This window comes from Anticarsia gemmatalis, chromosome 17, assembly GCF_050436995.1.
Source record: "Anticarsia gemmatalis isolate Benzon Research Colony breed Stoneville strain chromosome 17, ilAntGemm2 primary, whole genome shotgun sequence".
NCBI lineage: Eukaryota > Metazoa > Arthropoda > Insecta > Lepidoptera > Erebidae > Anticarsia > Anticarsia gemmatalis.
The window spans coordinates 10,105,588-10,132,553 of NC_134761.1; the positions used below are offsets into that span (position 1 = coordinate 10,105,588).

At 34.2% G+C, this 26,966-nt stretch overlaps 3 protein-coding genes across 3 annotated transcripts in view; 2 read left to right on the top strand and 1 right to left on the bottom strand.

Moving 5' to 3' along the window:
- The window catches only part of LOC142979880 (phospholipid-transporting ATPase ABCA3-like), a 31,107-nt gene extending 22,447 nt beyond the window's left edge, over window positions 1–8,660 (bottom strand). Inside the window, exons 1-17 of the mRNA XM_076125098.1 lie at window positions 8,614–8,660; window positions 8,120–8,231; window positions 7,346–7,460; window positions 6,903–6,991; window positions 6,350–6,499; window positions 5,887–5,997; window positions 5,408–5,525; window positions 4,651–4,830; window positions 4,051–4,229; window positions 3,537–3,683; window positions 2,977–3,106; window positions 2,534–2,688; window positions 2,069–2,191; window positions 1,443–1,544; window positions 975–1,113; window positions 391–637; window positions 103–155 (exon numbers count right to left, since the gene is read on the bottom strand). Of these exons, the coding sequence (XP_075981213.1) occupies window positions 103–155; window positions 391–637; window positions 975–1,113; window positions 1,443–1,544; window positions 2,069–2,191; window positions 2,534–2,688; window positions 2,977–3,106; window positions 3,537–3,683; window positions 4,051–4,229; window positions 4,651–4,830; window positions 5,408–5,525; window positions 5,887–5,997; window positions 6,350–6,499; window positions 6,903–6,991; window positions 7,346–7,460; window positions 8,120–8,155 (2,074 nt within the window). The 5' untranslated portion in view covers window positions 8,156–8,231; window positions 8,614–8,660. The remainder of the gene's footprint in view (window positions 1–102; window positions 156–390; window positions 638–974; window positions 1,114–1,442; window positions 1,545–2,068; window positions 2,192–2,533; window positions 2,689–2,976; window positions 3,107–3,536; window positions 3,684–4,050; window positions 4,230–4,650; window positions 4,831–5,407; window positions 5,526–5,886; window positions 5,998–6,349; window positions 6,500–6,902; window positions 6,992–7,345; window positions 7,461–8,119; window positions 8,232–8,613) is intronic.
- Window positions 8,661–9,321: 661 nt separating this feature from the next.
- On the top strand, window positions 9,322–16,256 carry eIF3j (eukaryotic translation initiation factor 3 subunit j). Its single transcript, XM_076125004.1, has 7 exons — window positions 9,322–9,656; window positions 9,737–9,822; window positions 9,956–10,066; window positions 11,933–12,080; window positions 13,011–13,175; window positions 13,840–13,979; window positions 15,163–16,256. Exons 1-7 carry the CDS (start codon window positions 9,641–9,643, stop codon window positions 15,223–15,225), a joined length of 729 nt encoding a protein of 242 aa, XP_075981119.1. The 5' UTR covers window positions 9,322–9,640; the 3' UTR covers window positions 15,226–16,256.
- A 662-nt stretch (window positions 16,257–16,918) lies between these two features.
- The window catches only part of LOC142979742 (uncharacterized), a 77,709-nt gene continuing 67,661 nt past the window's right edge, over window positions 16,919–26,966 (top strand). The window contains exon 1 of the mRNA XM_076124861.1: window positions 16,919–17,266. The gene's annotated coding sequence lies outside the window, so the exon portion shown is untranslated. The remainder of the gene's footprint in view (window positions 17,267–26,966) is intronic.

Here is a 26,966-nt window from a genome sequence, read left to right on the forward strand (position 1 = left end):
TTGAATAGATAAACTACCGCTAAATGTACTCAGAAACCGGGGTTAATGAGCAATAATGAGCATGTCGTGTCGTGATGAATGAGTCACAAAAAGAAAATTTACCGCGATAAGACAATTTTCTATAGACGTCCTCTTCATTGTCCTTTTCAATAAATCTGTAAAAATAACTTATTTTAAAAACTGTATTATTTTAACGCAGCTTAAATATCTCCACGTAAAAAAATGTACCTACTACAAAAATGACCTAAGAAAGTTTAGTACCTACCTATAAAATACTTTTACTAGTTTTCCAAAAACTTATAAACAAGAAAGTACATAGTTACCTGCTTCAAGGAAACACAGAAGGTTCGTTCACAACAAAAAACACAAAAAAAGCAAAAAAAAACTCACTCCGAGAAAATCTGTTCCATAAACATGCCAACATCAATCATAGAGATCTTAAACTCTTTTCTTTTCGCTTCAATCTTGTCGAAGAGCAAAGGAAACAACGCAGCTTCCTTATGAGGCAGTACAAATATAACTCGCGTGGTGTCTTGCATCTTATATCTCGCGTTTGGTATTGTATCTTCTACTAGTGATTGTAGTTCTTTCATTCGAGTGTCGGTTTTTAACGTTATTATTAGGTTGAAGCCAGTGTCTACAAGTATGGAGTGTGTTAGGTATAAGAATGATTAATTATTTACATAGAATATAGACGTATTATGCAGACATTGATTATACATACAAATTAACTCCAGCAAAAGAAATAAACTTTAACCATTTCCATTAGCGACAAAAAACACATCGTATTGCATCGCAATTTGCGTACATTACTCAATTCTTATAGGCATGCTAGTTACAATTTTCCCATTTCCAACGCGTCCTTGATTGAATTGTTGGACTCAAGTCTGATTCCTACCGGAAGCATGTGTCTAGCAGTGGCAGCTTATAAGTACCAAATACTTTTTTTTTCAATAATTAGAACAGCAACTTACCTAGCGTTTCTTTCAGAAAGGTCGGGCTACCGTGACAGCGCAAATGTCCCTTATCCAGTATAGCGATACGATCACCTAACGCATCTGCTTCTTCGAGGTACGATGTAGACATGACTATCGTTTTTGCTCCTCGAAGCTCCTGAAATATTCAGATTCAAACAAATTGTTAGCAAATCAACGATATATAGAATTGACAAGATGATTGGCTTATGCGTCCCCAGACAGATATAGGAGTTCAGCTTGGGCTTATGATATAGGTAGAGAAAATGAGATGATTATTACATATGCATCACTTTAGAGGGGAAAGGTATTACTTTTAAGGAGCTAAAGTGACTGAGGCTTGACACTATCTGTCTTCCATATTTATCTTATAAGAGAGATGCATTCCAAGGCTTTACACTTAAGCTTCTCTTAAGCAAAACTCTTAGATCCGCTGAAATTACGATTATTATTTTTTAGCAAACGTACCATAATAAGGTTCCACAATCGATGTCTTGCTTCAATATCCATGCCAGAGGTCGGTTCGTCTAGAACGAGTATCTGTGCACCTCCGACCAAAGTGCACGCCACCTTATGAGCATATTGACGTATTAGCATTCTACTAAACTAAGGCAATTTTTTAAAAGACACCTGCTTACTTTAAGACGTTAAACAACTAACTATGGAAATCTTGTACACGGACTTCTGACGCTATCTTAGCAGGTATTTGACTACCTTACCTTCCCCTACCATTGTGTCATCCGCATTATAAAATTTTAATTCAACCATTTGTCAAGCAAATTAATGATGAATCTAGCTAGATCAAGTACAACAATAATATATTTGCAAAGTTATGTGTTTTAAAAATATTATTATATACTTTTTTTATTAGCCCTTAATGTGTCCCACTGCTGGGAAAGGGCCTCCCCTCTTTCTTTCCATAACTGTCTGTCTTACGCCATATTCCGCCACGATGGACCCGCAAATACCGTTATTTTATACTTGCTAAATGGTAAAGGAATCTAATGATTGAAGGGACTCAATGTACCTTCCATTTCTCTTTAAATTAAGAAGTAAGAGTAAAGTCAACAGAAGAATAGGTTTTATGATAATACCTGTAAACATCTTTGCAATCCTTTAGGCAGTTGTTTACTGAATACATCAGTAAACTTGTCCATGTGAAGATGCGTTATCAACTGATCGGCCGTCATGTGCTTGACATGGTGTGTTACTTTTAACTGTTTCAATAATTAAACTGTTATTTTATTAGTAATCGTTATTTTATTTAGGACTACGGGCGGACAGGAGTATGTACTTGTATCTACATTATTGTAAATAGTAATAATAAAGTCTCCTATGTTAAGCTAAATGTATACTCGTTAACCGATTGATGACGGCTAAACATCAATCGACGAAAGAAGAGCAATTGTTTTTTTTATATTTTTTGTCGGGGCTTAACTACTAAATTTTTTAGCTTTGAACGCGTAACACATGGACAAACACTTTCGCATTTATAATTTTAACATGGCTGTACGTAAGCATACTTTCAATAAAACAAAACTTAACCAAAACCAACTAACCCTTTCAAAAAACTGGATATTTTCTTTTACAGTAAGGTTAAAATAAGTAATATTCCTCTGAGGACACAAAGCCACATCTTCTTGCGTATGAAGGACTCTGTGACCGATGTCTTGTCCGTTGATGTACACGGAACCTTTCGTTGCAGCAAACATCCCTGCGAATATGATATTTATGATGATGTTTTTAAGTTTTAAAGTTCTAAGGAAGCATTTACTTAATTACTTATTACGTCTTAGTGATAGTCTAGCAACAGCAGGTAAACGGCAGAGTTGAACCAAAATACCAAACGAAAGCCACGTCTCTATCGAAATATCAACCAATAGTGATACAAAGGAACGTACAAGGAATCATCAATTATCATTCTCAAAGGAAATATAAATAATCCTCCATTTTTAAATTTTCTATATAAAAGCATTAAAACAAACATAAAAAATAGCGGCACCTGTTATAATAGACATAAGGGTAGTTTTCCCAGCACCGTTTTTCCCAAGAATCACACTCACTTCTCCTTCATACAAATCAAGACAGACTTTTTGCAAAGCGACCACTGACGTCTTATTATCTTTGAATGCCTGTAAATAACTGTTTTTCTTTATTGTGGAATTCATTGACTTGATACACAAGGAAACGAAAACATAATACCTAATTACATTTTATATTTAGCTACTTAATTTATCAAAAATAACACGACACATAAAGTCCAACTAAAGGTGGCGGTTCGCGCCTAATTCGAATAACTAAAGTCAAGTAATTGTCGCAGTCTGCAGTCATAGTCCCATGCCTCGATCTCCTGTCTCTATGCGGCACCTAATGCCACCATAAGACCGTAAAACCATGGGTTACTTCAACCTATCATATTTCGCTAAGCTTTGTCTATAGTAGTTACTTAATATATTTAAAACAACTTACCATAATATAATTTACTTCAGAACTGAAATCACCAAAGTTCCTTCAAAAAATACATTCATTCTTTATCAAAATACACCATATTGCAGTACTTACCATAGTGACATTGATTAGTTTAATAGCAACCTCAGCGTCTTGGGGAGATGTCTCAAAATACCTACTGTCTCTTAACAGTTTCGTTGTCTGTTCTGACGTCACGTGGAAATGGACTTTCCTCCTCTTTTTAGGAAACCAGTATGTTCTCTAGAATCAAAATAGTGCTCGTTAAAAAGTTATCTTCGTATCAGCAATCGTGCCCGATGAATTGTAAATCATTAAGCTGTCATTCCATGAGAGGTTTGCAATGTAACGAGACATTCTGCTAGTAATATATTAGGTAGTTAGCTTCAAAAGGAGTTTATACATTTTCCAAAATCGAAGATGACATACTGGTCCGAAAGTCGACAACGTCTTCTGTAGCCTTATTAATAACAAGAGAAGGTGGGCTCGAGCCCTAGCCCTAACGTGATTAAATAGGTTTATATTACCATAAAACAAGGATCGGGGACTACTCTGAAAAAAATTGATACAAAAAAAGCAAAAAATACGAAAAAATACAAATTATAATCACCTCAAAAATAAAATTCCACTTCTTTGGTATGCCATTCCGTCCTGGCTTCACTAAATCCAGATACCAGTCCAAAGCCATTAGGAACACCACGTGGACACACATGAGGAACCAAATAGTGAGAGGTGACATTGCAAACCAGTCGTTGGTTTTTAGTATGTTTGATAATGTGACGCCTCGACCTGAGACCATGACAAATTGTACACACATACATAAATAAATATAACTGGACAACTCACATACGGTAATTTGATTCCAAACTAATCAGAGCCTGTAGTATGGTTACCAAATAACTGATAAATATTCTTATATACTTCTAAAACCTTACTTTTATACATTGACAATTAGGCTCAGAATAGATATCAGCTCATCACACAAATATTTCTCCCGGGTGGAATTCGAACCCACCACACGCAGTGCTACGGTTATTGCGGCGAAGTGACTACTTTAACCACTGCACCAAACGTGCAGTTAAGTTATATGAAATTGGTTATTAGTCTCTGCCTACCATTATGGGGAAAAGTTGTGATATCATTATTTAAATCGACTTCAAACCTTTTAAAACCCTCAAACTAACTCTATAAAAAGAAAATGTATACATACCTAAAGCCTCCATCTTAATAACTTCATCCCAGAACAAGTACATAGAAGTATGTGGTAACAAACAGCTGAGAATAGCGTTCCTAACAACATGTGTTGTTGTTATCTTGCTGGTATGCCACGTGAAGTCCAGTATCACTGTACACAGGTACACTAACATAGCCAGACTGTTCGCGTGGTTGACTGTTGAAAGAAGACAGTTTTTAAATGGAGTTTTATACAAAAGTTAATAGCCGCCTTTGCCTTTACACACACTCTCTATCGCACGTTCTTAGGAGCGTACAGTTTTACGCGCGGGAAAGCAGCGCGGTCTTCGCTCGCGATTTTCTTCGCGGGCTTTACAGATGAGCGCGGCGCGTGGGATTTCCTTTCCCCTTAGACGCGCGGTTGTCGTTTCATGCGCGATAGAGTGTGTGTGTAAAGGGGGGTAATAAATTCTAGCAAAATATACAAAAAGGCAAAGATGGCGAATCCACGTCGTGTTCGACGTTAGTGTTGAGAAATCATAACGTAAATACGCACTCCGCAAAGATCATTTACATGTTCACCCTTGTTGGCACTCTATCACAGCACTATGTGGAGCCGGCATTAGAATACAATACCTTATAATAATATGTGGTTTGCACTTAGGCCACAAAAGCAACGTAGGTTCACGCCAAACGAAAGCGAGGAATACATTATTATTTACTAACATGTAGGTTAAAAGTATGGTAGTTCTTTTAAATTTGCGACCTTAAAAAAATACGAAACAAATACTTACAATCTTTAGACAGGGTGCTGGTAACAAAAGCGAGTGCAGTGATAGTTGAAAAATACAGTATTATAGTTATAGCAATGATTAAACCATTGCTGTAAGGAAGGACCGGATCTGCGGCAGCCTGTAAAACAGTTGGATCACGTTAAAGGCTAGAAAAAGAATGAGGTAAGTGCGGAAGGCAAAGCGAACTCATAGGCGTGTTTATTTTGAATTCTTCGCAGGCGTAAGAAGATTAGTTAGGTACTTTCTTTAGTATTTTTTTAAATACAACTTAAAAAAAATTAAGCTTACTCTCGCACTAAAAATTTTACTCACATACAAACAATGGACACAAAGTAGGTGCAACCAGACCCGATACAATTATTTGTGGAGCGCATAAATAATTGTTCCGGAATTAACTATTTTGGTGATGGCAGACTTAAGCTAGGAAGATAAACAACAATTTATTCGCGTTTGCAACTACGTCGCTATATCAGTCTTACCTTTAAAGCAATGGTAATAATGACAGCATAAAAGGGGCTCAGCATAGCCGAATCAATGATATGCGAAATCCTTACTGTAGTAGGCGTTACTCCGGACAAACGAAGTAGATCCTGGAAAACCAATAAGTCAAAAAGTGTAAAAATTATATCACTACATAATTGGTACTTGGTAGGTATAAAACTTATGGCTAGACCTAAAACTACGCATACGCATTAATAGATAAATTGACTCAAGGTGCATGTGTAAATATTGTAAAGGGTATCTTGTAAAATAACTTTTTAAATCAGGCGAAGCCGGGGCGGGCCGCTAGGCTATGATAACATTGAGGCGCGCTCTGCGCAGCAGTGTATGAGATATGCAATGGCGAAACGTGGGGAAAAAGAGAAAAAAATGTGTGTATTACACTCCTGTATATTATGTATGTATCTATGTATGTATGTACGTTATAAAACTACTACTTACCGACAGCCCACATCTCTTAGCAAGCATGAGCTTGGAAGATTTATACATGAAGAAAGGCAATGGACAGATAATTGTTCCTAATATTATGTACTTCTGTAAGTTCTCTAGTTCTTTAGATATGTAAATGCTTTTCTTTCCTAAGCGTAGACTCTGAAATCGGAAAGAATATAGGTACAAAACTACTTGACCCGCGTATCTCCACTCACGACTTTTTATAAATATCTCTGGTTCTTTTTCTCTGTTTATAAACCTATCCCGTTTCTTCACGACAATTTTACAAGAACAATCAGTCGAATTGATTAGGCCGTTCTTGATTTTTGCTTAGTAACACATTTGACGATAGGTACATTCCGTAGACAATTACCTAATTTCATTTTGTAATTGGTTCAGCCATTTGGCAGTAAAACCATAAAAGACTGACACACAGTTTTGAATTCGTTTTTCGTGAAATGAATTATCTACCCAACTTTGAGACTCGACTTGAAAGATTTCTATCTCGAGACCATAGAGAGGGAAGAGAAGTGAAGGCGTAAATATCAAACAAAGTAATTACATGTGAAACAGGGTGATGTCCAAACTGCTGTATATACGATTTGTCTATAGCCCACTGCAAGGTTCCAAGTAAAGGGCTAGCTATCTCTTCTGAAAGATAAAAGGAACAACATAGACATTAGATATAATCTAAATATTGATAACTTTCGGCACTCAAGAATCACTCAGAACTCATATAAGGCTCATCCCAAATATGTTATTCTTTTCTACATACTTACTAGAAAAATGATATTAGTCATAAAAATAATAAAAAATTATAATACGACATAGTGACGTCACTATGTAGCATTTTTACACTTTAGTCTACAATGCGTTTTGGCACTTCATATTGAGCTGATTTGACCGGTAGTCTACTACTACGACTACTCTATTATGCCGAATATCACATTTCTCACATATTTATTATTTACATACCTATGTATAAGCAAAGAAACAAAATAGTACCTGTATCTAAAAGTTTATGTAATATTCCGTTGTTGTTCCTTCGACGTTCAATCATAGTGTCATGACTTAACATTTTTATTTTGTAAACTAATTTACCTTTAACTGATGCTGTAGTCTGGAAAAAAAAATAAAAAAAATATGGAACCTTTACTATTCTTCATTAGAATTGTTCATATTTTGTGGAGTATGTAGGTATGTGCCCAGCAATGGTACGATAAAAATAGAAATAGGTACTTTTATTCCTTATTTGCTACCTATGTACACACAATATAAGAAATACTATAGCCAGTTTATCTTAATACTTATATGTGTTCAGCAGTTTAACCGCGAAATCATTAAAGACAGTAACTGTTATGTTAAGTATGTAAATTTTAATATAATATTAATGTGGGTTACCGTAAAATTAACAAAGATAATATTACAACTAGTAGAATTAAACATCACTATGTCGTCAAAATCTTCATATACGATCTCCCATTTATTTATTTCAAAGTCTGAAACTAAAATAAAATACCATTAATAGGTAGGTAGGTAGGTATATATATTTTTTATCCACTCAAATTTTATAAATGTTAGGTAGGTAGTAGGTACTCAATACAACCTACTCAATTAAATTGTAGAAGAGTTTAATTTTTTGTCAACGATTTTCAGATCATAACTTTAAATGAAACCATTTCCGTAGGTACCTATGCAAACTTCACATTTCATCATCGATTCACAAAATATTCAAATAGAAATATAAAATTTACCTTCTGTAGCCGTCGAAATACTTACGGGGTTCAGGGTTGATAAGAATCTCTTTGACAACATTTTCCATCAATTCGTTGGTAAATGCATTGTGAGGCGTATAGAATATTTTATTTACGATATGATCACTTTTTAATATCTACAAAGAAGGAATTGATTATGTAGTAACTTTATTTTCTTAGTACTTACCTACGTAGATATTTTATTGCACCTACACGTCAAGTACCATCACTAGAAACAGTAGGTGCTGTATTTAATAAGTATTTTACTTGCGTGCCTATAAAAAGTCAAAATACTAAACAGCGTTGCGATACCATTTCTAGGTAGGTAGGTAAGTAGGTAGGTATTCGCATTGCAGAACATTGCAACACAAACTTTCGCGACACAATTTCGATCTAGGTAGATAAGAAGAATGGATTCAAAAGTTCATGTGAAGTTTTTAATTGTACAGGCGCAAAATAATTATAGTTTCTTATTTTTACGACCTGCGTCTTACCGCAATTTTGTGAGTTCAGCCTTACCTGACTTCTATACGGTTGATGTTCTGGATACAACAACGACTGCCGCGCTAGAAATAAAACCAGGAACACTAAGCACCCTTCAAATAATTCTAAAATATTATAGCACAAAACATTTTTCCGTTCCGTGTAATATTTCCAGGTTAAAACACGTAAATGGTGCCATCGGTCACTTTGTTGACAGCGTCTCTTTAGACGCCTGAAATGTTTCATTGTAATTTATTATTGCGGAAAAATTGACGAGTGAGACATATTTAGTTTAAAATTTGGCGCACAAATCACAATAAAATGAGGGTGTCATCCAACATTGAATCGACAACAAAAGTTTCGTGTAATTTGACAGTTTGACACGGATAATGTTGCAGTAGAAAAAAGAAATTTTTGAAATTTATTTCATAAAAATAGGTTTTGAATGTTTGTCGCGTAATTTTTGTACAATGGAACTTGAAATATTGTAACATCGAACTAATATTCCATGAGTTGTAATAATATCTCCAATCAACATTTTGGTAAACAAGATGTTTGAAATGTTTTTAGACGACTACTACTTTGTTATACCTGCAGTTGGGACTCAATATTGTCTTTCATGATTATTGTGTGAGGGGTTCCTAGGTTTACCGCGCATGAATAAGATATTTATTATAATAAAACCTTTTATTTGTCAAACAATCATTTTATATTTGGTAACACTGTTAGTCCGCCATATTGAAAATTTTTAGTGATTCGGAAATTATCGTCTGCAATGGAGTCATATTTTTGCTTATCAAAATTTGATCATATTTTTGTTGAGAATTCGCCAAAATTATGTCATTTGTTCATCGTTTCTCAATCCGGTCGCGGTCATTGCAGAAAATCCTCGGTCGTTTGACAATATTCGCCTGAGAGTAATATTGTTGTTTTATTCACTGTCGACCCTGGAGACATCTTGTGATAAAAAACCTTTATTGCGGCAAGTTACTTCGCTGTCTGATTTTGTCTTCACGTGAAACGAGTAACAAAATTAGATTGGTGCTATTTGGGGTCCGCAATCATGGATGTGTCGTGGGGTAAGTATTCCTAATTGTGCGTAATAAATCGTTTTTTTTAGCTAACTTATAAAGTGATGTCATTGTGTGGTAATTTCCAGACGCGGATAATTTTGAGCCTAAACTGCCGACCACGTTGACTACTTCAAATAAGTGGGAAGGCGAGGATGAGGAAGAGACCGTGAAGGTAACGTATGAGTTGCCAAAATGTTTATTTATATCTATAAAGGTTATTACGTTTGTGTCGAGTGAATTTTAGTGCGAATTTAGAACTTAACCTCAATCTTTGTGCATACGTGTTGACGTCAGTGATATTGCAGGAAAGTTGGGAAGACGAAGAAGAAGAAAAGAAAGATGAAGAGAAAACGGAAGTCCCAGCGGCCCCACCGAAGCCCAAAAAGCGAATTCAGGACAAAATAGCCGAAAGAGAGGTGAGTTTTGACTTATCGTGAAACATATGTGGGCATTAACTTAGATGCAAGGACATATGAAATAGTTACTGGTCACCTGTGTTAGGTACTATAAATGGATAAGGCAGTGTTAATGCCTAAAATTAAAAAAAGTAACTTAAAAAGAGGTTTTTCCCAGGAGTTAGCAAGTGACAATCAATATTCTAAGAAGTGTCTGGTTGATTTAATCTCAACAGCTGATTTAAAACCCTAAGATATTTTAAATTTTTGACCATATGCAGTACATGCTGTTTAGTGAAAGTTACTTGACATTTGAAATTAGATCAAATGTTTAATAGAAAGTATCTACCTGACCTGCTTTTCAATGTTCTGTCTTAAACACTAGATTATTCTCCTTTTTCATAAATAACTTTTTAGACAAGTAGTTGGGATAACATTCCTCAAACCCATTTTCATATTTGTCAGTAATTTTTTTCTTAAAAGTTGTTGGCAACTGGCTGGTTGGTGACTAGTTCTTCATTTGTGCAGTATTTTTAAACTTAAAGTATATTTCAAATTGCTTCCTCTTAATTAGGTTCCTAATATTTATTTTACTCTACTTTAATATGAATAATATAATAGCTGGGCTTCCCCCTTTTCTATGAAATGCCACATGTATTGCAGGCAATGCACAGTAATGAGTAATTCAATTATCTTGGGAACTCGTACCATTCATACAAATGTTTTGTTTGTATTTAAATACTTAATATACTTATCTATTAAATTGCTGGACCAGTTCCAAAAATCTGTTGATAGTAATACAGCATTGATAACATTTTTTGATGTTTATGAATGAGGAGTATGTAGTAATGATGATAAAAATGTGGCTTGGACAATCAAATGATGCCATATGACTACGGTCCCATATGGAACTGCATCTAACTGGATGATCTACAAATAGTTGTTTCACTTTAAACTATACTTCATTGTAAAGTCCTCTAAAAAACTCTATTTTTATAGATTTTAGTGCTGTAGGTGACAGTGCCCAATTTTTTATTTATGATTATGGTATTAGTACTGTAAATGACAAATCAATAAAATATCATGGACAGGAACTCATTCAAAATAGATTTTATAACTATTCATGTTTGCGACTACTAGCATTTACTTGGGTTACATTTTTCTTTTTGTGGTTTGTAATTATTATTCACACTGATAAATTTCCGTGACCATTTCAGCAGTAATGCTGTGATATTGTTACAAATGGAGAGTCGGATACAAACTTGGTTTTATAACATGAGGATGGATAATAGATGAAGTGTTTTACAATCAGCAGATATTTATCAGTCAAATGCTTTGCACATTATGTTTATCTTAACATAAACATTTGATGTAGATAATGATTAATACAATGATACTGCACTTTGCACTCTCTAATAGATTGAAAAGTAAATAGAAATAAGTTAAACTGGATTTTGTTTGTAGATAAAATTGGTAATAGATTATTTGAATTGCTAATGATGTGTTAAGAATTTTTGTTATGTCAAAGTTTTGTGATGTAATCACAAACTTTCACTTACATGTCATGCAGAATAAGTTGGTGTTAAATGTTATGTAGCCATTAAGCATGCTATTCTTTAGTTAAACCTAAAGAAATTAAGACAAACTTAATTTGTTACATTCTTAAACATAAATCATTTGTCTCTTACTGTCACCAAAGAAAACGATTATTAGATGCACTGATAGATGTTTCTAGGAGATGTGTGTAGCCATCAAAAAGCCACCATGAAATGGTTACTTATAATGTTATGTAAAGGATTTAAATATGCTTCATAGTTAACCCTCTATTACTAAATTATACAACAAATTATCATTCCTAGACTAATTACTGATTAATGTCTGTTTCAGCGTCAAGAACGTGAGAAGGCAGAGCGCCTATCCGTTGAGAAATCAGTTGAGCCTGAGGAGTTGACGCCTGAACAAAAGCTGGCTGAGAAACTTCGCCAGCAGAAATTACAAGAAGAGTCCGACCTAAGGCTCGCTATGGAGACCTTTGGTTAGTATTAGCAGCCACAATTAACCACATCACATCTGATAACATGATAATTGATTGTTCACTCACTGTTTTTTAATTGAGAATATTAATAACTATATTAATGACAGGAACAAATGTAGCAAATAAATTATGCGATACCATACTACATACAATACTTGTGGACAAATCGGTAACCATTACTTTGATCAATTTTAGTATACAGAATATTGAGGATACTCTGAGCTAATGTATGTTGGTTGTATGACTGGGCATTGAACATTCACAAGTTTACAAAAACTATACCTAATAATATGAATTCGTAATCGTACATGAAGCCAGAATAATAGTAAACAGGTTTCGTATATTATGTATAATTTATTTTCAACTGGTCAAATAAAATAATGCAAATATAAAGTGCCAACAAAAAATGCAAAGTGTGCCAAAACTGACGTAAATCTTGTTACTAGTCAGTTGTTTGATAATATTTTTTGTTTTGGCTCTTTTCAATTTTGTATATTACATAGGCATAGAAATTACTACATTTCTCTTAAATGGTATTGACTAATTATTAATATCTAATAACAACCTAGAATTCATTAGCATTTACATATAGTTTTATTCACATAACTTGTAGATTAGTTGATTAAGTTGTCGCCACATCAATAAATACTGCATTAAGTGTTTTGTGGATCCAAATGTGTTATACCTGAGGGTGTAGGCAGCTATCAATGTTAGTCCCATACAATAGGGGGCGGGTACATTGTAAACTCACCCACAGTCTGGGCTCCTATGGAGTCTACTTACTCAATTACTTACTAGGTAGTAAGTAAGTAAGTAACTTTTCCCACCCTAGAAATCATACCTGTAAAAAAAACATATGCTCTGCCACACAGACTACAAAGACAGTGATCCCTAATACATCTTAATTAATGTTTATAATCTTTCCTGCAGGTGTAACAGAGACAGCAGTTGGCAAGTTGGACGCCTTCAACCCGAACACAAAGGCTGAATTCACAGAGTTCGCCGACTTGCTCACCAAGAAGATTAGTCTGTACAAGGCCAAGGAGGAGTTCCCTGGCTTCGTTGATGATCTCGTCAGGAATATTATTGTTCAAAGTGAGTTTTGTTATGACAATTTAAAACTTGTGCATGGAATCGACGACTGTATGTTGGTAAAATTCGCGACACAAGAGCAAATCTTAGTGCGGGAGTTGTCTTTTAAAAAAGAAAAAAATAATAAAGACGTAAAAAAATACCATAGATGTAGACTTTGGTAACGCCAGTAGGTAGTAGTGGGCACGATATTAACAGCGTGTTTGGCGATTGTGTTTTCAATTCCCACTCGGAGCAAATACTTTATCCACCCACTAATAGTGGTTTCAAGCCTGGTTGTACTTTGTGTCCATTATTTGTATGTTTGTAAAAGTCCCAGCGCCACAAAAGAAAGTCTAAGTGCCAGAGTTGTCTTTTTAAAATATAATAAAATCTTGGCAGTGCTATTTTGCGTGGTTTTATGCCACGTGCTTTTCATTCGGAATGATTGGATAAAAACCCGATAACATATTGTATCTGACATAAATGTTATGTATAACAAATTGTTGAAAATCACATGCTATAAACAGTGAAGATTAGTCATATCAAACATGAACAGTATCTATTAAATTAGCAACGCACATATTGGTAACACACCTGTGTGAGGTCATTGACCAGTTTCACAACAAGAAAAAAAACTTGAATTTTACTACCTGTTACTATACCAAAAACTTTTTGTAATTTCCAGTGCACTCAGGAGATATAAAGAGGATAAAAATGACAGTAGACAACTTATACATTGAGAAGCAGAAATCTGAGAAGAGTGACAAGTCTAAGAAGCCAACCAAGGGCAAGGGGAAGGCCAAATTAAAAGTTGAAGGAGATAATGTAAGTAACAAACCCTTATTCTTTTCAGTTTAGAAATAAGCCTCATCATTGCTTTACCTTATCCCACATTAAGCCTATTTACTTAGTCCAAAATACAACTGGTGGTATAAGTGGTGATGTTGGAATAATATGTTTTCTCCTTCCACACTCTATTAGCCACCGTGTCTATCCTTAACTCCTTTTATGTCTTCTTTCGTGGTATCCCTTCTCACATGTCTATTTTTGTTCATACTTATTTCTTGTCTTGTGATGTGGCTTTCTTCTTTTCTCTTAACAAACTATGTTAATAATAACTCATATCCAATGTTATTCTAAAGATCCATATAGAATATTACTAATATTTGGTTCTTTAGTGACTGTCTGCTATTTAGATCTTAGTACTAATCCCTGGGCCATATCGGTTATTCCCATATGCTGTAAATAGAATACTACGAATTAGGGTCCTTACAAATCATGTATCAGTATTCTTTGCTGCTTTTATCTGTAAATAAATTGTCGAATTATTTATAGATAATGTGTTGGGTGAATTACATGACTTTTTCACAATCATTCTCAGAAATGATCTAACATTACCCAAGTGACAACAAAACCTTATCGCCATAACGTTACATCAATGTTTTATCTCTTTCTTTTATCATATATGTGATAAAGATAGTGATTACTCACAAGTAATTGTTTAATACCAATGAACTTTGAGGTCTTTGATAAGCTAATGTTTTGAATTATTTATACATGACTGATAAGGATTCTTATATTGCATGTTTGGTCAGTTATACAGGAAGCTTGATAATGTAATGTCAAAATTACAATGTAACTGGTGATAAATGAGTATTGATAATGACCCCCCCAAGGTTGTAACTAACTTTGTACGAGTCTTAGAAGTAAATAATAGTCATTTAAGACGAGCTAACTTGTGTCAGTAATGTGTAATAGTATAAAGGCCTCTCGAATACTTTTTTTTTTATATGAAATGTAGTTTAACATAGTTGCCACCTACTAAATTTAGGTTGCTAAGACATGTATTTATTTTAGATACAGACCTTGGTACATTTAGACCTTGTTTTGTGTATAAAACTATGAATATATACCACATCTATCTATGGTACTCCAAAATGGTCCTAAAATTGTATGCTTCTACTATTTATTTCTAGCATTATCTTAACCATTTTTGTATTGTTTCCAGGCTCATCTCAATCAATACGACACATACGGGAATTACGACGATGACTACGACGATTTCATGTAAACATCACAAGTTTCGTCTTAATACGGTACCTGGCGTCATATACACCCTTCATTTTAACACTATTACGTCACTATGCACCTTTTTATATGGGCCAATGTGGCTTGCAAGCTAACACGAACATCGAATAAAGTCTTGAATACTTTTTTATTTAAGTTGTGTCTATAGTCAACTGTCATACTATATTTTTTTAATAATAAATTCGCTAGTTTGCAAGACACTTTCAATTTCACTTCTCCAGACCCAATATAAAAAGGTAATGTTTATTTAAATTATTTGTTAGCTATTATTCTGTGCTTTTTTATTTACGCGTTTGACACCAGGTACTTTGGCACGTTACAGTAATATAGTTATGTTTAAAGACGATATATAAAGAGTATATTTTTTCTACTACAAATATGTGTTGTGAACTATTTAGGCACCATATACATTATTTATTACCATCGATACATAGGGATGTATAGACTTTTCATTATTGCAACTAACATCTTTAGCACATCACTCTGATATTTGATAAAACGACTGTATTCATATTATGTAAATAAAAATATGTAATATCCGATTTCTAAGACTTGCTACACATACAGGGGTCGGCTCTTTCGGTTCAGCAATATTAAAACCGACTGGCATTATTCCCGAACGGTCATCCACGCATTTTTGGTTTTATCGCCCGTCTAGGCCGGTTACTGCCAAACCAATTATGTGTGTAGCAAGCCAACGCCTTAATAATTGCATGTACGCAGTTTATATCCAAAACGCTTCCGTAAGTTTTCCAATATTTTATTTACATGCTCAAGTTTTCTACACAACTAGGTTCTAGATACATTTTATTTGTACTAAAAGTGTATTTTTTCAATAAAATTGTACAAAATGTTGAGAGTTTGATTCGCTAGTAACATTTCTTAGTTAATGTAACGTGCCTAAAGCCATGTATAGCCTATATACATATATATACAATGTAATATACAGTCGTTTCATTCTACGGTTATGGTCCGATGTTATGTTATATAGATAATAAATTTTTTATTGTGATATTTTTTGGTTTTACTTAAATAGTCCTGTAATTTATTGATAATTTGGTAGTTGACTGGGTTAATGAAAAATCATTAAACTCGTACTCCTAAAAGGTTCTTATAAAATGCTCAGACTATGTAGCTTCCTTAATCTTGGGAATTAGACCTTGCGACATATAACGTGCCGCTGCAATGGCTTGTTTTCTTCAACGTATGGGTAGGGCGAGAGGTCCTCATTCAGTGTGAAATACAACAATTTGTATGATTAATATTAATACCGAATTATCGACTATTAACTTAATAAACAAATTGTCAGAGCCTGTACGTAATCAACTATAGCATAAAGTTCGTTCACCGGATTCACGAGTCATATGATATTCGAAATTTAAATCAATGAATGAATCGAAGCTACTACAATAAAATAAAGCTTAACAACTTACCGGTACCATGCGCGCGCTAAATAAAAAAATAAGTTAACCTTACGCAAACAGGCGCTTATTTATGGTTTTAACTTTTAAGTGTAATTAAGTTAGTTAAAGGTACCTACGTTACGTAAAAGTTACGTTTAGTTTATAAATGACATTTGAAGGGTTAAGTGTTAACCTATTGCGATAAAGACGCCCTAATGTTATTGATGGTATATTATTATTCGGTAACGAGTGTTTGTATTGTTTTCGCGCTGTTTTGTGTCTATTACCTACCATATAAGTACGTTCCTTGGATTCGACGGGAGATTTTTTATTAACTAAGGGTGTGCGATATAGTGCAACGCTGAATAGAACTGTGTAGGTCCGTCGAGATGGCGATCTTTCGTACGTCAAAATTCAAACATTGTGCAGTGCTTTCCCAAAATAAGTGCTCGAAGTGTAGTACTGATTAATTAATAACAACACCTGAGTGATAATGACTCGTAAGTGGGTAGGAAATGCATTCGCCGCACGAAGTGTCAGTGTCGTCACAGGATCGACACGCGCCGGCGCCGGACTTGCGAGTTTGTCGCGCTACATCGCCACTGCAGCCCCAGCATACGCGTAAGTAATAATATAATTCGTAATCGTGAATGTATATGAATGAATTGATGACCTAACTAGATGCCTTTGCCGATTATGGTGATTTTGCCTTGATTTATTTACCGAGCTCTCGCTAATTAGTCAGTAGGTACTTTGCAATATTTGTTTTGAGCCTACAACTGCATCTGCTTCAAAGGACAATTACTACTCAACGCCTACAAACATACACCTACTAAAATTAACAACATTTATTTTTAAAGGCCTATCGAATCCAACATAGGCTAATTGAACAAAACTTACGAGCCTACTAGTAGCGCCACCTATTATCAAAAGTATAAATTACTAACTACGCATAGAAAAATGGCACGTCCGAGAAAATATCTATCTATTGATGTATTTTACGGTATTTTCCTTGCATGCTAGTAGTGTGTTCATATAAAAGCCGTTATATTATTTTCTTTATAGGTACCTATACGATTAACAATCTGTCATAATAATTATGCTTACCAACAAAGTAAAACTAAAGCCCCAGCAGTTTCAATTTATTATATTATGGACGCACTTCGAATAGTCGACATGTGCTTTAAACTCAACGTAAAGTAGGTAGGTACTTACCTATCATAGCCACATAAATAAATTGACATTTACATAATAATCTGTCAGTATTATGTCAAAAATGTTAACATTGTCGCAGGAAGCTGGCTACATAACTTGGGGTAATCGATTCAACACATCACCATAACGATTTGGCACACCGATTAAATGCAAGCCATACGATGCCAGCTTTTTAAGTAATTTGACGTTGAGAACGCAACGTAAATATTACTTTTTGTGTTAGTTTTTAGTAAAAAATTAAGAATTCGTAAGAATTTCCTGTGTTATAAATTGATAGTTTCCTCGATTTCCGTTCACTAATAATTTAAATCAAAGTAGATAGTTTTTTTTTACGTAGAAACTTAAAAAGCTTGTCTATCTTTCTTCCGGGATACTGATCTAGCTCAATAGGTCGTACCTAGTATTATATCTACTAGAGCAGTTGTTTTTTGCAGGTAACTTGAATAACAATTGTTGATTCTAACTTTGTCGTTTTGAGGGACAACCCATTCCGCGTGGTCTCAGTTAAATTGACTAAAGATTTGTGTTAATTGCGGGATTGACGTAGGCATGTTAGCGTCATCACAAGTAGGGGTTTTGATAAATCTAAATCTCATTGCAAAATGACCCATCACAAGACTGCCTCTCTAAAATGGATGTCAAGCTCATAAAACAGCCGGCGAACATTTCACAACCAAACCATTCATTTAGGCTCACAAAATGATGAATAGAACACAGATTGCGTATCATACTTGTTCCCAAACAGTCACTTATCTCCTTTTTAGCTTCCATCTAATCTAGATCGGCCATCTTGTAAAAACGCGTAAGTATTTCCAAATTATGTAGTAACGATGTTCACATGTCTAAAGCCGAACAAGTTAATGCAGGAGATGAACGAAATAGTCAGATGAACTAAAATCTGAAGGACAGGCTTGTTTAGGCGTTAGCTTAAAAGGACAGCTGTTTAAGGTTTTAGAAGGTGTTATTTGCATGTTAATTGGTCAATTCCGTTTTATATTGAGGACGATGCAATCGTATACCACTTACCTACCTACAACAAACTAAGTTCAGAAGTCAATTCTAAGGTGGGATGACGTAATCCAAATTGTACGTTATAGATAATGAGATTTTTCCATAACATGTCGTATTGCTACATCACTTAGGTAAATTTAGTAGGTAAATTTATTTTCCATACAATGTTAGATGTGTGTCATTGAATAAAAATAACTAGGTACCTACCTAAATGTTTTATTTACTGCCTAGAATGAACGTTTTTCCTTCAATATAACAAGATTATTGTCTTATTAAGGCAGCTTAGAACATGAGTACTTACCTCAAATATTTTTATTTAATCGACATTTTCTCATAAGTTGCAATAACATATTTATATTATCTATTGTATCATTTGTGTGGGCCATAAAGCACCCATAAAGCTTAACTTCAGTCCAATTCGTGACTTATTACTAACAAATTGTCAACCAACAGAAAAATACAGTTCCCATAAAACATTGTTAGAGGTCACTGTCCGCATACAACGTTAGACGATGACTCGCATCCTCCGGAAACGAACCGACTTCCTCACAGTGAAAGTGTCACAACAATTTCTGTGTCAAGTGTAATACGCAAATAAAATGAGCCTTTGTTTTACTGTAAGTACACTTTTATAACTGTTTTTTAAGATTATGCATAATATACGTACGAGTAGTAAATTTCATCTGCCCTATTTACTAGAAGAAGTTATATTAATTATCTCTCGGTCTCTCTAGGTCTCCCCATTGCGGCTTCCCATGATTTTTAAGCTACATACCTTATTTCAGAAGCTTTGGGAGACGATTTGTAGAAAATAAATAGATACCATTGGGCTAGTCTTATTTTGGGTTTTCAGCTATCTAGGAATATTTAAATAAAAGTCATGAAAATGAAATATACTTACCCTGAAATTTAAGAAGTCATATTAAAAAACCTAGTGTAAATACATATTACATGGTCGAGTGTAATCCTTTAATTACAGTTATTTATAAGACAGTAATAAATAAAACATAATATATAGGTAACCTACCAAACGTTTTTCTTTTCAAAAATTAAACGCTCCATTGTTTACAAAGGACAAATTAATAACGTTTTTTATTTACCATTATGACGCAAGAATTACGAAATTTTAAAATTACATAATATCTCGTAATTATAAACAAAAAGTGATTCCAGACAAAACAAAAAGTAAACAAGTATTTATTAAAGCTCAATAGGTCATTAGAAGTTGTGAGACTGCTTTTACACCTTCCTGTCTCAAAACCTGAAACAGATCCATACTAATATGAAGTATGTGAAAGTTGGTCTATCTGTTAGAGTTTTACAAGTAACAGCTGAACCTATTTTCACCAAATTAAACGTGAAGATAGTTGAAGACCCGGGATTAAAACGAGAGTAACAACTGAGGCATCTTTACTTCACTGCCCGCTAAGAATATATCAATAATTAATGCATGAAGAATTTAAATAATATGTAATCTTTTTATGTGAATCCAGATGCCATATTTAAATAAGAAGTGCATAAGCAATTAAATAATATGTGCTTGGCATTTATTACTGAACTTATTCGTATAGTAGAAATATTTTTGTAAATAAATGAACCTGTTGCTTAAGTTACGAAACAAATTCGCCAACGTTAACAGTGCCTTTTCAAAAAATCTACTCCTGAAATATGAAATGAAACTTTGTATTCAAGTGGAGCCGCGGGGGTTATCTTGTAAACAATGAACGTGAAAACAAAGGCTGGATAATACTAGGCTGAAGACACAATGCACTGACACACTTGCAGTATGACTTAATTAAAAAAAATCGCGTCAAAACCGGAAAGCCGGAACAATGGCGACTGTCTCGTCCGTTACACAACAAGAGTTTTAAGGTGTGTATGCACTAGAGTTCGGCTGTGTCCTTTTTGCTTTTTTATCACTTACGTGTGAATATATTTGGTAAGAATGTGTTAACGTTAGCATAGGTATACTTGTATATACTTTATCTAATAATTAAAAGGTGGTTTAGCAAAACTGGCAACCCGATATATTATTGTCTGTCTAGCTAACTGCAGTATTTTTTGTGAAGTATTGAAAACCTATGGATTTTTGAAACTTTTAAATTATCAAAATAAAAATGAAAGAAAATACACCAAAACAAAATTAATTATTAGCATTCAGTTTGCCTATTCCCAGGGAACTAAGCTTAGCATAATTTTAATGTACAATAGATAACTTTCATCACACAGTGATATGCATAGGAAGAAAAGTAAGTAAACACATAACTAACATCAGTTATTACAAGAAAATTCCGAACACACTACCGAGCATTCGTCAACAGATCATTACATTGTCTAATGTATACTCCACCGCACAGTTACCTACCGTCTAAACTTCCTAGATCACAATCAAGTGTGGTGACCGGCGAGAAAGTCAGCTAATACAATTAAATCATTGTCATTTACGTCACTGTGATTATCACGAGCTTCGTATATTCGTGTTTTAAACATCTTTTTAATGATTATTGCTAATCTTTTGTTAGTTCGTTGTAAATATACCTAATTTTGAGGTAACCGTAAGGTTTTAACCAACGGTTGTATGGATGTGAATGAAGCAAGGGCAGCTTGCAAGGAGCGTACCAAGTGGCGTTCTTTGATCTCTGTCTACTCTTATAGTAAAATAGGCGTGATTTTAGGTGTTTGTGTATGTAATCTCCAATTCCACGCCTTTGCTGAGTAATCCTCTTTAAAGACAGTTCCTAAAAATTGACAAAGTCCCCAATGTTCATTCGGCAAATATGGTGGCCAAAGACCTCTATAAATCTGGGTGTAATTATCAATCAATCTGGGCTTGAGTTACAATAAACTAGTCAGTTATTACAAGTCTCTTAGTATTACTTTTGATGTAAACGAAACACCGACACCATTCTTCATCACGTACTCGTAACAAAAAAACAGCAAACACAGATACACCTGATAATATTTTTGCGAGACATCAGAAAAATGCCTCCACAGATGTATATCGACAAATGACAAGACAAACGTATCTAAATTTCGAGTTACGAAAAGCAATATAACACCGTCAAATGTAACTACTATTTTCCAAAACTGGAACACACAACAATGGATTTCAAAAGAAATACAGATTATAAAAGGCGGATCTCGGCGTGAATCGAATCACGTAAAGCTCTGTTCAGATTTAAGCGTCATTCGCTACTGCTTGTGGTAGCTTCTATTGTAGCTAAGCACATAGAAGATTTTCCTACTGTTGACATCAAAGCGGACATAATATCTACATACTAGGAACCGTAATCTCAGCTGGGAATAATAACAACATGCAATTTCGAAACCTTTGAACTTCCACCAAACGAAATTTACTTGAGATTTAACACAAGCTAAGGCTATTAAGATAGCAGTCGCTTGAAATTAAAATCGTAGAGTATCGAAGACTTGCGTACCCCTACGTGCAAAGAGCATGGGTATTGGCCCTTTGCACCCAAAGATATGCAAATCTAAACTAACTTGGTAGTCATCTAAGACTAATAAGTACTATAAATTACAAAAGTAATATTTAAGTAAGTCTATAAGGCACATGAAAGTTATCTATCGAACATCGTAATTGCCTGTACTTAATCTGCAATTTGCATTTGTTTCGTTCTAGTCGCGAAACTTTTAGTCCGAAAAGTTCGGTGGCAAACATCGCTCACTTCACTGTGAATAGTTCTTTATATAGATAGACAGATTCACACAATAACTTTAAAAATATGTAGCAAGGACGTTTGGTAACTGTTTGGTAATGGACTTAAGAATGGCTATGGGATTTCTATTGATTGTGTATTGTGGTATGCGAGTGATAACATCAGTTACAAGTTAACAAGTGATTGCGTAATTGCTTTGATTAGTGCGTCCATTCATTTCGACATAGAATCGATACTTTTCATTTGTTCATAGAGGTTCTGTATGAAATTGAAAAACGCGTAATTTTAAAAGAAAAAAGATAAATGATAATTACAAACAAACAACGGAAACAAAGTACAACCAGACCCGTAACAATTATTTGTGGATTGCACAAATAGTTGTTCTGTCTGGGAATCGAACTCACGAACTCCTGACGCAATGGTAGTGGTGTGGCGACCTTAACCACTGCGCCACAGAGGCAGTAACTGATTGATGATTTACACGTAGTAACTAGTAATCTAACTTTACAATCTTTGTCAGAACATATAAAATGGCCGTTATTATTTTGTCTCATTTAATACTTTACCATCATAAAGAAATCATACACCATAAGATATTTAACACCGTTTATTTCCGAAGGCCGCTGCATTGTCGCCGAAATTTCAAAACTTTCGGGGTCTCTGAGGTCCATTAGCGTATTACAACACAACCGAGATCAAAAGATAAACTCCCGTTTTACATGTTGAGTAATTTACAAGACTTTAGTCATTAACTGTTAATTATCTAGTTTTAATGAAATATATCCTTTAAAATGTATTATTTAGGAAATTAGCTTTTTAGTTGTCATTGTTTTAGGTGTATTTACAAATGTGGTCTTGACCTGTAGGTTGCAGAATACGGAAGGTTTTACATAGAAATATAAGTAAGCATTTTTTTAGAGATTATTAACATTGAGTGTTACTACACACGGGGTTCACAAAATAAAATTCAAGATTAATTAGTTATTTAGTCTTGAAGCAGAAATACTTTTTCATTTATAATTGTAATCGACAACAAATGTCTTTTATTAGTAATACAATAAGATTTTAAACTAAACCAATTCCTCAACTTTCAGGAACCTACGCATCATCGGTAAATCAAAATAAAATTTAGTTTGTTTTAATGAAAATTTCGTCTAATAAAAAAGTTGTTCAGGGTGCATTCCAGGTCCTACAAACTAACAAGATTATACATAGGGACATCTATAAAAAAACAGTGCTAAGTTTAAATACTTGCATTCATTTTATTTTACGCAAGCTAACTTCTGACACTAAAAAGTATACCGATATAAAAAATAGTAATGTAAGTATGTCAAAACATTATTTAATTTTCATGATGCGATTTTGATAGTCACGCGTGGCTCAACGGTCGTTCTTGCGAAGTGCTTAGTTAAATTATGCCGTAACATGACATAGCATAATGTCTTCTTTTTCGTACCTAGCTAAATGTGCAACAGCATTTTGCCTCTTATTCAGGTAACGGCTATGTTTTTACGAACTTAAACAAGCCTTTTGAGATTAGTGAAAATCTAGCATATTTTTGTACAGACCCCGTAAAAAGTAGGTAGTTTGCTAAGTGTAACTCTTTTTTACTTAATCCATTTAACTCGTATACCTATGTTATGGATAACATAATGTCATAACAGAACCTCTAATACATTATGACGCACCAATTTCACTTTTCATGAAAACACCATACAAAACAAAAACTGACAGACAAAGGACTTTCATACATCCTACTTACTCCATGAACAATGTAAAAACCTGTAAAAACATTACTTATTACTCAAGTCTAAACATTGAGAAAAAGTGAGCGTTTTTCTAAAGTTTCTGACATTTATTTTAATGATTTTGTTAAGTGTTGAAAACAATGTTGTTTTGCAAGTTTAAACACTATTAGACATAAGTTTACTAGATGATTGATAGTCTGAATTTTGTAACAGAAATTCAAAAAAAAAATAGAATAAGGTACACTATATTGCGACAACTTGGTCGAAAGCCTTGGCATGCACGATTTAAGTAGATTATAATAAAGAATACGCCGTATTTTTTTAAATAAAGTAGATGTGTCAAACAGGCTACCGTCAGCTCATAAGCGTACTTTTCCATAGCAAAAAACTGCTTAATTCCCGCTGTATACTGAACTGAAACATATAAATCGTTTTCTCAAAGAAACTCCATTTCTAGAAGCCTATATACGCAAACTCGATCACACATATCGAGACTTCAAATCTCATTTCTTCGAATCTATACTAATATTATAAAGCTGAAGAGTTTGTTTGTTTGTTTGAACGCACTAATCTCAAGAACTACTGGCCCGATTTGAAAAATGATTTCAGTTTTAGATAGCCCATTTATCGAGGAAGGTTATAGGCTATATATATCATCACACTACGACTAATAGAAGCAGAGTACCAGTAAAAAATGTTACAAAAACTGGGAAAATTCTTTCTTATGTGACGCAAGCGAAGTTGCGCGGGTCAGCTAGTAATCCATATTATCGAACAGATGTATAACTTAGCCAGCGGCTAGCCTCGTCAATCCACGCTGTGACTGACACCTGCCTATCCGTAATTACGTACTATCTCACACTTCCTTCGTTCTACGCCTGAGGGATACAACAGATGTTTGTATGTCTTGTAGACATAGATAGGTAACGACTGTAACGAGTTCGGGGTCACTGGAGATCGTGGCTAAAGGATTATTGTATGAGTGAGTGATGGTTTGACTGTGATTTTTAAATGAGATTTTTGACTTTCTAGTTTAAGTAGATTAAAGTAAGGCTTTGTTTTTTGTTGCTATTTATGATATATCGTAGCGAATTTCACCTAACGGTTGAGCAAAATTGTTTGCCCAAAATTGTAGCACCAAGTTCAGTTGCAATGATAATTAATATATAGTCATTATTAACAGGAGTTCTTAAATAAGTTATATAATTTTATTATTATAATTTAAAAATACTTTTTCGAGAGGTAAAAAGGTAAAATCTTCGGCTTTAATAGAAGGAGTGTGTGTATATGCATGAGGTTATCATGATCATCAACTCAATTACTATAGTAACATAGCTTAATAAACTACACGCAAAATCACGACCTTTCCTACAGCTTTTTATGGAGTTCCCCACAACATGAAATCCGACCTTTCATATTATTTGCCACCATGACACATCTTGTTCTTATAATTTGACACATAGAAAACATTATTAAATATGTTTTCAAACTTTCATTGTGAAAGCGATCTTGTGGTCACTGCCTACTTCTAATTGGATAAAGGTCGTTGTGTGGGCGATGGGCTAAAGAATACACTGATTTGCATATAATAAAGATATCGATTACTACAAGATGCGAATGAATGAGGCAGGCGTGCATTTAATTACTGTAACGTTAAAAGCATCTATAATAGTAACGTAGTTTTATTCGGATTTAAGATGGACCGACGACCTGGTAAGGGTTGCCGGAGTCCGATGGATGAGGGCGGCCCAGGACCGGTCCTATTGGCGCTCGATGGGGGAGGCCTTTGTCCAGCAGTGGACGATTCCCGGCTGAGATGATGATTCGGATTTATAGATATTACTTATTTATCTAGGCCAATATTAGAGCCGTAATTTCAGGAGACCCCTGAGCCGTAGTGATGGTTCAGTAATAGGTCAAATTCATTTAATATCGAATTAAAAGTTGACGTCTTATTTCATTAAATGACGTCAATAGAAAAACGTACTACAAATCGTAAGTTTCAAAACAAATTGTGCTTTAAGTAATCATGAATAATCTTCATAAAATCTAGCATTATAATAATATGTAATTAAATAAAACACTCGTTTGGAATGTTAAGAAGTGCTTACTTAAAAATAATACCGACTTTCTAAAGTATACATTGATAGTTATTATATTTCCACTTAAAAAACAATGGCTACAACACCACTTGTCAGAAATACGCAATTAGTGTCTAACAATTGAACAAAAGACTTAAATCTAGATCTAGCTCTTATGCAAGCCCTAATCCCTACCTATCTTTATATCCGTAAACGTTCACCGGTCACTTCCATACACTTTCATAGGGCGTGGCCACATTGGCGAAAGCAATTTGTAGCTACAACTCGGTCAATTTCGATAACATGTCTTTTTAACAAAGATGATGGAAGTCTTGCATAAGTTTTTCAAGATACACCAAAGAATTACATTTGGAAAGTACGTCAAGTGTACTTTGTTCACTGGGTTTATCTACTTTACTATAAGTGTTGACTCTTAAAAGTGTTATCTGTTTCTTTTGACAATCAAAAGTGTCAACACCTACCCAAAATAAATTCTTATCAATATAAATTGGTACGAATTTTAAATGCTATGAAAGCTATTTAAGGAATAGTTTTCACTTTTTCACAGATTCTCCACAAATTTTCTGTC